Source organism: Hyla sarda, chromosome 1 (genome assembly GCF_029499605.1).
Source record: "Hyla sarda isolate aHylSar1 chromosome 1, aHylSar1.hap1, whole genome shotgun sequence".
NCBI lineage: Eukaryota > Metazoa > Chordata > Amphibia > Anura > Hylidae > Hyla > Hyla sarda.
Genome location: NC_079189.1, coordinates 615,368,458 through 615,380,654, shown reverse-complemented (window position 1 = coordinate 615,380,654; position 12,197 = coordinate 615,368,458). Strand labels below are relative to the sequence as shown.

The 12,197-nt window shown below is 44.7% G+C and overlaps 1 protein-coding gene across 1 annotated transcript in view; it reads right to left on the bottom strand.

Annotated features, from left to right (window-relative positions):
* Positions 1 to 3,247: 3,247 nt before the first annotated feature.
* Positions 3,248 to 12,197, bottom strand: part of LOC130309433 (zinc finger protein 569-like) — a 149,570-nt gene continuing 140,620 nt past the window's right edge. The window contains 3 exon segments of the mRNA XM_056552326.1: positions 3,248 to 4,101; positions 9,352 to 9,726; positions 9,810 to 9,933. Of these exon segments, the coding sequence (XP_056408301.1) occupies positions 3,332 to 4,101; positions 9,352 to 9,726; positions 9,810 to 9,933 (1,269 nt within the window). The 3' untranslated portion in view covers positions 3,248 to 3,331.

The window sequence follows — 12,197 nt, the reverse complement described above, 5'->3', positions numbered from 1 at the left end:
AACAACTATCGGTCAGTTGCTGAAGTTGTCAGCGCTGTCAGATAGCTGATTTTACGATGGCCCTGACACACAGCAGCATCATATGTCGATGCTGCCTTCAACATACGATGGGCTCTGAGAGGCCATCATATGTTGAAATGATCATATGTCGGGGCCATCATAAGTCGGGGGGTCACTGTACTCGTTTGAGCGTCGTGCCTTCTCAGTGCAACAGAATCAGGTGAGCGATTTTCTTACAAGATCTCTATTACTGCGATTCCACCATTTGATTCCACACAGGGAGCGCTCCTTGTCTTTTGATTTTGAGGAGACTGGTTTGGCTCTCGCTCCAAGACAATTTTAATTTCATTTGTCAACAAGTTTCTGGTGCAAAAAAATCTGGTTTCTCCTAAAAAAAACAGAGGGTCCTACCATGAGGTTGACTTTCTTGGGTGTGGTTCTGGACTCAGTTGACATGCAGGCTAGCCTTCCTACAGAGAAATTAATTAGAATAAAATACATCATTCACCAGTTCTCTATTTCTAGGGTCATTACCAAGATGGAGCTCAAGAGTTTATTAGGCATGCTAGCTTTCGCCATGCGCATTAACATACTCGTTTGAGCGTCGTGCCTTCTCAGCAAAACAGAAGGTGAGCGATTTTCTTACAAGATCTCTATCACTGCGATTCCACCATTTGATTCCACAGGGAGTGCTCCGTGTCTTTTGATTTTGACAACTTTAATTTAATTTGTCAACAAGTTTCTGGTGCAAAAAAATCTTGCAGCGGATGCATGTCTCAAGGTAAACTAAATGTTTTCTTTCAGTTCATGCCGGAGGCGGATCTTGTGGGTTTTCCGGCACCATCATGCCGAACATTGATGATGGACTAGCACATTTTTCTGGTATAACTGTCACATTTATCAAGAAATCTCTCGCTCCCAGTACTAGAAGGTCTTACGAAGTTGCTCTTACATCTTAAAAACGTTATCTCTCATTGTCGAACATTCCTTTTTTCATTTGAGACACATCATCCTGTCTTTCACCGGTTTTTGCCACTCAGTACTCAATCTCTCTTACTCTACTATAAAACAGTACTTAGATGGCATTGAACATTTCATCTCTCTTTCCTTTCCAGACAAACCATCCATATTATCATTCCATAGAAGATATGAAGAGAGAGAGGGCACTCACCCAAATTCTGATGAATCAAGTGGATTTATTCATGGCAGACAGTGCAGAGTGTAAGACATACACAGGACAGGCGGGATCAACAGGTGAACAAAAGCAATAGTACCATTTCGTGCTGGAGCGCATTTCGCGCTGGAGTGCCCTTTCTCTCTTCATATCTTCTATGGAATGCACCTTCTGAATTACCATTTATATGAGCGAGCACCACACACTGATACTGTGTTTCAGATTGTAGCGGTGAAGCGCACGCCATGCTGTAGAGTGGGACATTTTACAGGAGACTGCAGCTGTTGCCCAAGTGCTGGTCTTTATATTGCTTTATTTTGGACTCCATCCATATTATCCATTCATGCAGTCAAAGCAGCTCTCAAAGGGGTACAATTGCAGAGCACCCAAGTCTCCTGGCAGGCTACCTATTGCTGTGGATTTGTTTAGATCTGTGATTTAGATCTGATCAGCTGGATAATAGCCCTTTCGGTTTCTTGCCTAGTTTAGTGTTGAAAGCGGCTATTTACTTAGCCTTTTATGTTTTTTACGGCCTGGAAAGTTTACATGTGTAGTAAAGAATGGAAATTTTTAATCCAGTCCCCTTATTGGAGGGTGACCTCTCTGGGGAAAAAACCCCTAGCTAAAGACCCACCTAAAATGCGGGGTTCCGGTTTCTCCTAAAGAGGGTCCTACCATGAGGTTGACTTTCTTGGGTGTGGTCCTGGACTCCGTTGACACGCAAGCTAGCCTTCCTACAGATAAATTAATTACAATAAAAGACATCATTCACCAGTTCTCTATTTCTAGGGTCACTACCCGGTGTCCTTTTGAGAAAGCTAGTTATTCTAGCGAAACATCAAGGCAGGGTGTGTGGTTTTTAGACAGGAGTGTAGGATGAGACACTATATATATATGTATGCTGAACTACTAATGCAAATCGGCATCACGGGTTCAGACTGACAAAATAGCACCACCTAGTGGGCTGAAACTGAAAGTGCCTCACCACACTGCCTGATAATTTTAATCCTTTTTGAGTGTTGATATTCATATAATACATTTTAATAAGGAACGCAATAAAAGTAATATTTTAGGTGAGTCTTTAGTTAGGGTTTTTTCTCCCGGAGGGGTCACCCTCCAATAAGGGGATTGGATTTAAAGTTTTTGATCCCGAGACCTACTTGGACAAATTTTTTTGGTTTGCGTAGTAAAGAATGGAAAGGCTGTGACGAAGTCGAAGCTTAATGGTCTAATGGGTATTATGAATTGGCGCTCAAGGTTACCAAGACATGCAGGTAGGGGACAGTAGTAAAGTATTTCCCATCAGAGAAACAATGGTGTCCCGTTGCAGTATCATCAGATTTATCGATTGCTTTGCATTGTTTGATAAACTGGAAGATTCTCCATTGTTGCCTTTTGATTCTGTTGCCTTTCTGCATCACAATTTGGTTGTCACGTACGTAGATTGATTAGGAATTTGGGTCTTGATCCCAGTAGATATTCTGGGAACTCTTTCCATATCGGCAGCCTCTGCACATAGGTTGCCTCCCCACATTATAAGGAAATTAGATGGAGATGGAGATCGGGCTGCTTTGCCACATATATACCTGATCCTCGTGTTAAAATGGCTGATTTTTTTCAAATATTTGGCACTTTAAATAAAACCGGTCTTACTTCATATCCTCGGTCGCGGTTTTTGGGCACAGTTCAACCCCTTTGTGTGCATATGTATTGGTTGACAGACTATTTGTTGCAGGTTAGTTACCAGAGGCGATGAAAGGCAGCTGTTCTACCTTCAGGTAAGTCTTTACTATTAACAGTACGCAGTTTAGCCCTGACCACAAATAAAAGTATCTGCAGCGTCTTATGTTCAGAAGAGACGATCTTCAAGGGAGACGCGCGGATCCTGTCTGATGCCTTGAATTAAAGTCTCTATAATCATAATGAGAAGGGGGCGGGGACAACACTGACGCGTTACATTCCCTATATACAACGTCAGGGACAATATTACATTTATTATAAGTCCAGTGTGCGGAGATGGATATAAGAATAATAAATAATATAAGAAAGAAAACTTTTATTAACAATTGGTAACAAGTTTGGAGATGCAGTATATAATATATGTATAAATGTCAGATATCCTATGTACATGGATAATATATAGATGTGTTGTCTGCATCATTTACTGCTCTGAATTGGCTTCTCTCCTGTGTGAGTTCTTTGATGCTGAAGAAGAGTTGATTTCCGAGCAAAACATTTCCCACATTCTGAACATGAAAATGGCTTCTCCCCTGTGTGAGTTCTTTGATGTCTTAGAAGATTTGATTTGTCAGTAAAATACTTTCTACATTCTAAACATGGAAATGGCTTCTCCCCTGTGTGACTTCTTTGATGTTGAATAAGACTTGATTGATCAGTAAAACATTTCCCACAATCTGCACATGAAAAGGGCTTCACCCCTGTGTGAGTTCTTTGATGTTTAACAAGATCTGATTTATGGGCAAAACATTTCCCACATTCTGAACATGAAAATGGCTTCTCTCCTGTGTGAGTTCTTTGATGTACAACAAGGTCTGATTTCTGAGTAAAACATTTCCCACATTCTGAACATGAAAATGGCTTCTCTCCTGTGTGATATCTCTGATGTGTAGCAAGACTTGATTTAGAAGTAAAACATTTCCCACATTCTGAGCATGAATATGGTTTCTTTTCTGTATGATCTCTTTCATGTCCAACATCCCTTCTGTGACCTTCTTTTTGCTGAACATCCTGTGATGACTGAGAAGACAGGACCTGTATATAAGGATGAGATGACAGATCTTGGCTGTGAAGGGCTGAGGGTGTATCTGGGATAATGGAATGTTCTTCATATGTATCTTGTGTGATATCATCATCTGCTTTATAATCTGAAGATATAAGATTCTCCTCTGATCTCCTGGTACAAGAATCTGCAGAGAATAACACAGATTATATTACTTTAGAGTAAAAAAAAAAAAAAAACGTAACTGCTGCGCCCATATGTATAGTCTTTGTATAGTACAACATTATAAGTGCAGCATGTGACATCATGGAACCTTCTCACCGTCCTCCGGCTACTGAATAGTTAAGGTAGAAATAATATAGGTTCTTCAGTTCACATAGGGGGGTATTTATCAAAGGATTTATGTATTTTTTTTTCACATAACTTTGGCGCAATACTTTGATGCAGTGTCTTTTTGCGCCAAAGTTTGGCGCATCTACTCCACTGTCATTTTTACAACTTTCTCAAAATCACACGGTCCTGTGTGTGATTTCAACTTTAGTCAGCAATTCATCATTTGCGCCAATCGATCTTTGGCGCAATTTTGGCGCAAATCCCCGCCAAGAAATTTTGCACATGGAAAACACACTTATCAATCAGAAAATGTAAAGGCGTCAAAATACATTAAAAAAAATTTCTTGGTGAAAGCAGCGACGCTTCCAGGGCTGCGCGATACTATCCTGCGACATAGTTGTCTCTGAGGAACCTTCACCCTCCGTTGAGCCAGGATTGGACATGTCCGCACAGGTTCAGGAAAGGTAAAGCACTAAAGCAGTGGTCTCCAACCTGCGGACCTCCAGATGTTGCAAAACTACAACTCCCAGCATGCCCAGACAGCCAACGGCTGTCTGGGCATGCTGGGAATTGTAGTTTTGCAACATCTGGAGGGTCGCAGGTTGAAGACCTCTGCACTAAAGTAACAAAAATAAAAAAATACCCAAGATGAAAATAAAATCCATTTCACATGGTGGCTATAAACCCCACAAAAGAAAATTACTCATGTCGCTTGCTGATATACTGCAGGAGGGACCCCGAAATGGCTGCACAAGGGGTAAAATACGCGTCCTCTGTGGCGGTAAGTCCTGTGTAAAAGGCGCTGTGAATGGCTGATTTCAACATTTGAGCCAAAATTACTAACAACTTGCACCAAATGATAAACCAAAGTGAAAAAAAAAAGGGTAAAAAGAAACGGTCAACAGGCAAAATTGATAAATACCCCCCATAGACCCCACTCCTGGAGCCCCATCACACTCCTATCCGGATGCTGGGGGCCCCCCAGGATCTCCCGCAGCATCCTGCGTTCTAAAAAAAACCCGCCAGACTCCTCGAGCAGTGGTCATGACGTCACTGCCATGCCCACTCGTGATGTTACGCGCCCTCCATTCATGTCTATGGGAGGGGGCGTGGCGTAAAGAGGGGGCATGGCTCTGACTTCACAATCACGGCTAGAGCACCGGAGTACCCCTTTAAAGGAAAAATCTGGTACATGAGTACTTACCCCCTAGTCACAGAATCCTGTGGATAGGGGATATATGTTTGATCACGGGGGGTCCGACCCCCTGATCTCCTGCCTGACATCCCGTTAGTGTATCTCTGGCTCTCCCATAGAGATTTATGGAGAGACATGTCGGGCACCTCTTGGTGCGGTGGTCGACAGTAATCCCTGCACAGAGCAGAGGTCACCTGTGCCTGGAGAGATCGGGGTTGTCAGGCAGGAGATCATGAGGGGTCCCGGAGGTCGGACCCCCAAGATCAGACACTTATCCTCTATCCTCAGGGTTCTTTGGAAGGTACCAACGCCATCTTGTGTAGCGGTTCGGGCATAAGTTTGCAGCTTTTTTTATTGCTGACTGACCCCTGGTAGGACACATAGCTGGGCTAACTGAATTAAGGCTAAATTAAAAGGCACCGCTATGGGCACTCCTTGTGCACCAAATTACGCTAACCTCTTTCTTGGGTGGTGGGAAGACACTATTGTTTTTTCTGATACACACCTCGAGTTCACAGAGCACATTCTTTTTGGGGGACGTTTTATAGACGATATTATAATTTTTTGCAGTGGCACAAAGAATCACCTTAAAGAATTCTTTCGGGTACTTAAAAGGGGTACTCCGTCCCTAAGACATCTTAAAGATGTCTGACCGCGGGGGTCCCGCCGCTGGCGACCCCCGCAATCTTGCATTCGGCACCCACCTCTTTGAGCGGTCAGACATCTTATCAGACATCATATCCCCTTATCCTTTGGACTCAATGAGGGATTTACATATTCAGCATTTTTATAATTAACCTCACCTGTTCAGGATATAAGGTATATAAAACAGAGGTCTCCTAGCCATTTATAAGTCACAACAAGTGTACCTTTCTAGCCCAACAAAATTGCATGAATTAACCCCTTAAAGGGGTAGTCCAGTGGTGAAAAACGTATCCCCTATCCTAAGGATAGGGGATAAATTTGAGATTGCGGGGGGTCCAACCGCGATCTCTGTACGGGGGCCAGGCTCTCTGGCCAGATAGAGGGTGTCGACCACTGCACGAAGCGGTGGCTGACACGACCCCTCAATACAAGTCTATGGTAGAGCCAGAGATTGCCGAACGCAGTGCTCTGGCTCTGCCATAGACTTGTATTGAGGGGGTGTGTCAGCCGCCGCTTCATGCAGGTGGTCAACATGCACCATTCCTGCGGGCTTTCAGGGCTCCGTACAGGAGATGGCGGGGGGCCCCAGCGGTCGGACCCCCCGCGATCTGAAACTTATACCTTATCCTTAGGATAGGGGATACGTTTTTCACCACTGGACTACTCCTTTAAGGACACAGCCCATTTTGACCATTTTTCCTCCTCGCCTTTATATTTCCATTCCCAGACCCATATGAGGGCTTGTTTTTTGCGTGACCAGATGTACTTTGTAATGACATCACTCATTTTACCCTAAAATGTATGGTAAACCCAAAAATTATTTTTTGTGTAAGGAAATTTAAGCGAAAATCATAATTTTGCAAGTTTGCACTGTACACTACGGGAGGGGGTGTGACAGCTGCCACGCCCCCTCCCATAGACTTGCATTGAGGGGACGGGGCGTGATGTCACACAAGGCGGAGTCGTGACATCACAATACTCCGTCCCCATGGTTGGGAGGCATAAGACTGAGAGCTTCCAGCAGTACTTACAGGTGGGTGCTGCATGCCAGATTGCGGGGCGTCCCCACCTGCGGGCCCCCCGCGATCAGACATTTTATCCCCTATTCTTTGAATAGGGAATAAAATGTTTTTGCCCGGAATACCCCTTTAGTTATAATGAAGTAAATACTCTCCAAATTGGAGATAAAATATAAAAATCAAATAAATTAAATAATGAGACAACTTTAGTATAATCTTAATTAATAAATAATCCTTATATTAGCTGTGATATCTATATTAAAAAAAACACTAAAGTGCTGAAAAGCAGACCCTATACAATCCATCATTTGTGTAGAGCCGTGGGTGAATACATACACTGTATCTAAGTGAGGAGGTAAAACTAACACCTACAAGAGACTGACACTTCGCGCAGAGCCGTGGGCGCAGTCATGCGCAGATGTCTATAATGGAATATGGGAACCTTAACAGCTCGCGCAGCTTACTACTGTGCTGACATGCGCTGTACTTCTTGACGGCGGCATAGACAACTATCAGTTCGCGCATCTCCGGCAGCGCAGGCACGTCACAGGATCCTGCTCCAATGACATTTGGAGCTGATCGTAAGTATGTGCAATTGGTCTGATGGAGTATCAGTCACTGTTAGAAGGGAACGAAGTGCATTATGGGAGCAATATGGATAGGTGAATATGTCAGCAACAGTTTGGATACCAAAGCTGTCAATCAAAATGTTGGTAAAATTAAATTTTGATATCTGTTCTCTGTATTCTTATATATCTATATAAATATTGTCTAACTCTACATGGTGTTGTCCGATTTTATCAAGTTTCTATTAACCATTGTCTTTGTGATAGGGATCGACCGATTATCGGTGTGGCCGATATTATCGTCCGATAATCACGATTTTGGGCATTATCAGTATGGGCAATTATCTTGCCGATAAGCCGATAATGCCCCGCCCCCGCACCGCCCCCACCACACCGCGACCGCCACCCCCCCGACCCGCTGCACCGCGTCGCACCCCCCACCGTGATGCTGGGCGGTATACTGGTATGGATTTTTGCCCATACCACTATACCGGTCGGGCCCCTCCCCCACCCTCCGAGTCAATAAAAAAATGTTACTTACCCGTAATGGGGGTGGTCCGGGCCATCCTTCCTTCCTGTAGTGTCCGGTGGCGTTCCGGGTGAAGAGTGAACCGGTCTGGGCTGTCCTTCTTCTCCGGCGGTCATCTTCTCCACTCCGGGCAGGCTCCGGCCTAGTACGCTGCATAGACGCCGCTGCGCCCGCTTTAAATCAATGATCTGCAGTGGTGTCGCAGGGGGTTAAATAGCCGATAACTTATACCGGAATATCGGTATAAGTTATCGGCTATGGGCCCTAACCTACACCGATTATCGGTATCGGCCCTAAAAAAACGATATCGGTCGATCCCTACTTTGTGATGCTCGAAAACTATCCAAATGACCTTGGTAAATAATGAGGCTTTTGTTGGATAACAAGCTTTCTCTATGATAAGAAAGAAAGTGTAAAAGGAACCCTGTGATTGGTAATAAAGTTATAGACTATGAGCCACCGGGGTTCCTTAGCCAATCAGCTCACACTTAGAGTGTTGCCATATAAAAGGGCTGTAATCTATTTTGGGGTATAATTTTCTTCTGCAGAGCTGTTTCTCTGCATGTAAGAGAACATCCACCTGCATACATGTGCATTAAATCTTTCTGCTAATCAACACGGCTGGAGTTGACTGATCACAGGGAGAAACAGACCCTAACACAAAATCGGACCAATAAGGCAATAACAAACGAGTGATGAGGATTGGGCAAAGGAAGATGTCACATCACCGATAGGATGTTATAAAAACCAAGGACAGGCTTGTTTGGACGCCATTTGCCCCAAGTCCTTGACAAAGCCACTGATGTGGTGAAACGTCAGAGATTTAATTAATTCCACCAACACTCTAATGAATTAGATAGGCAGTGAGTGGACTGCAGCCACAATGCCTTCAGTACACAAATATGTTAGCAAGCCTAGATCTTGCATTGAATACTGTGAACTGGTAGAGATGTTTTTAAGCTGAAATGAGACATTAAAAGTAAAGTTTTACTATTATTTTGGTGGATGGTGAATTTAGGATTTAATGTTCATGGTAGTGACCAATTGTAAATATGATATGAAATTGATCGTCCATCCACTGGTCTGTATTTTGTGTGGGATTGTGAATAGAATCTGTGACCCTACTCTGTATTTAGTGGTTACCACTTACCTGGGTGGTTACCTGTAGAAATGTTCTCTTTATACTGCTGATCACCGCTCACATCTGTCTGCTCTTCTACTTTTATTATTATGTCTGGAGCATTAATATAGATCAGATCTTTCCCTGTAGGAATGTTCTTATACTGCTCATCACCGCTCACATCTGTCTCTTCTTCTTTTACTATTATGTTTAAAGCATTAATATAGTTCAGATCTTTCCCTGTAGGAATGTCCTCCTTATACTGCTCATAACGGCTCACATCTGTCTCCTCTTCTTCTTCCTTTATGTCTGGAGCATTAATATAGATCAGATCTATATTTTCCATATTCTGCTCATCAAGAGGACGGGGACACCTCTCTGGTGCTGTTTTCTTACTGGATCTGACTGTAGGGAACACATACAGAGACTGAATTCATTCTTTACATACAAATAATGAGAGGACGCATGTATATAGTCATGTCTATTACCTGGTGATGTGAGGGGCTGCTGATCCTCCATCATGACCTGATCCTTGTACTGATCCTTGTGTCCTTCTACATACTCCCACTCCTCCATGGAGAAATAGACCGCCACGTCCTGACACCTTATAGGAAACTGAGACATAATGATACAGTCATCACCCCGACCCCTCCAGTGGTGTTACTGTATAATGTCCCAGCATTCCCAGCAGTGTCACCTCTCCAGTCATCACCAGACCCCTCCATTACTGTATAATGTCCCAGCATTCCCAGCAGTGTCACCTCTCCAGTCATCACCAGACCCCTCCATTACTGTATAATGTCCCAGCATTCCCAGCAGTGTCACCTCTCCAGTCATCACCAGACCCCTCCATTACTGTATAATGTCCCAGCAGTGTCACCTCTCCAGTCATCACCAGACCCCTCCATTACTGTATAATGTCCCAGCAGTGTCACCTCTCCAGTCATCACCAGACCCTTCCATTACTGTATAATGTCCCAGCAGTGTCACCTCTCCAATCATCACCAGACCCCTCCATTACTGTATAATGTCCCAGCAGTGTCACCTCTCCAGTCATCACCAGACCCCTCCATTACTGTATAATGTCCCAGCAGTGTCACCTCTCCAGTCATCACCAGACCCCTCCATTACTGTATAATGTCCCAGCATTCCCAGCAGTGTCACCTCTCCAGTCATCACCAGACCCCTCCATTACTGTATAATGTCCCAGCATTCCCAGCAGTGTCTCCTCTCCAGTCATCACCAGACCCCTCCATTACTGTATAATGTCCCAGCAGTGTCACCTCTCTAATCATCACCAGACCCCTCCATTACTGTATAATGTCCCAGCAGGGTCACCTCTCCAATCATCACCAGACCCCTCCATTACTGTATAATGTCCCAGCAGTGTCACCTCTCCAGTCATCCCCAGACCCCTCCATTACTGTATAATGTCCCAGCAGTGTCACCTCTCCAGTCATCACCAGACCCCTCCATTACTGTATAATGTCCCAGCAGTGTCACTTCTCCAGTTATCACCAGACCCCTCCATTACTGTATAATGTCCGAGCAGGGTCACCTCTCCAGTCATCACCAGACCCCTCCATTACTCTATAATGTCCCAGCATTCCCAGCAGTGTCACCTCTCCATTCATCACCAGACCCCTCCATTACTGTATTATGTCCCAGCAGTGTCATCTCTCCAGTCATCAACAGACCCCTCCATTACTGTATAATGTCCCAGCAGTGTCACCTCTCCAGTCATCCCCAGACCCCTCCATTACTGTATAATGTCCCAGCAGTGTCATCTCTCCAGTCATCACCAGACCCCTCCATTACTGTATAATGTCCCAGCAGTGTCACCTCTCCAGTCATCACCAGACCCCTCCATTACTGTATAATGTCCCAGCAGTGTCACCTCTCCAGTCATCCCCAGACCCCTCCATTACTGTATAATGTCCCAGCAGTGTCATCTCTCCAATTATCACCAGACCCCTCCATTACTGTATAATGTCCCAGCAGTGTCACCTCTCCAGTCATCACCAGACCCCTCCATTACTGTATAATGTCCCAGCAGTGTCACCTCTCCAGTCATCACCAGACCCCTCCATTACTGTATAATGTCCCAGCAGTGTCACCTCTCCAGTCATCACCAGACCCCTCCATTACTGTATAATGTCCGAGCATTCCCATCTCTCCAGTCACCACCAGACCCCTCCATTACTGTATAATGTCCCAGCATTCCCAGCAGTGTCACCTCTCCAGTCATCACCAGACCCCTCCATTACTGTATAATGTCCCAGCAGTGTCAGCTCTTCAGTCATCACCAAACCCCTCAATTACTGTATAATGTCCCAGCAGTGTCACCTCTCCAGTCATCACCAGACCCCTCCATTACTGTATAATGTCCCAGCATTCCCAGCAGTGTCACCTCTCCAGTCATCACCAGACCCCTCCATTACTGTATAATGTCCTAGCATTCCCAGCAGTGTCAACTTTCCATTCATCACCAGACTCCTCCATTACTGTATAATGTCCCAGCATTCCCAGCAGTGTCACCTCTCCAGTCATCACCAGACCCCTCCATTACTGTATAATGTCCTAGCATTCCCAGCAGTGTCAACTTTCCATTCATCACCAGACTCCTCCATTACTGTATAATGTTCTAGCATTCCCAGCAGCGTCACCTCTCCAGTCATCACCAGACCCCTCCTTTACTCTATAATGTCCCAGCATTCCCAGCAGTGTCACCTCTCCATTCATCACCAGACCCCTCCATTACTGTATTATGTCCCAGCAGCGTCACCTCTCCAGTCATCACCAGACCCCTCCCTAACTGTATAATGTCCCAGCAGTGTCACCTCTCCAGTCATCACCAGACCCCTCCATTACTGTAT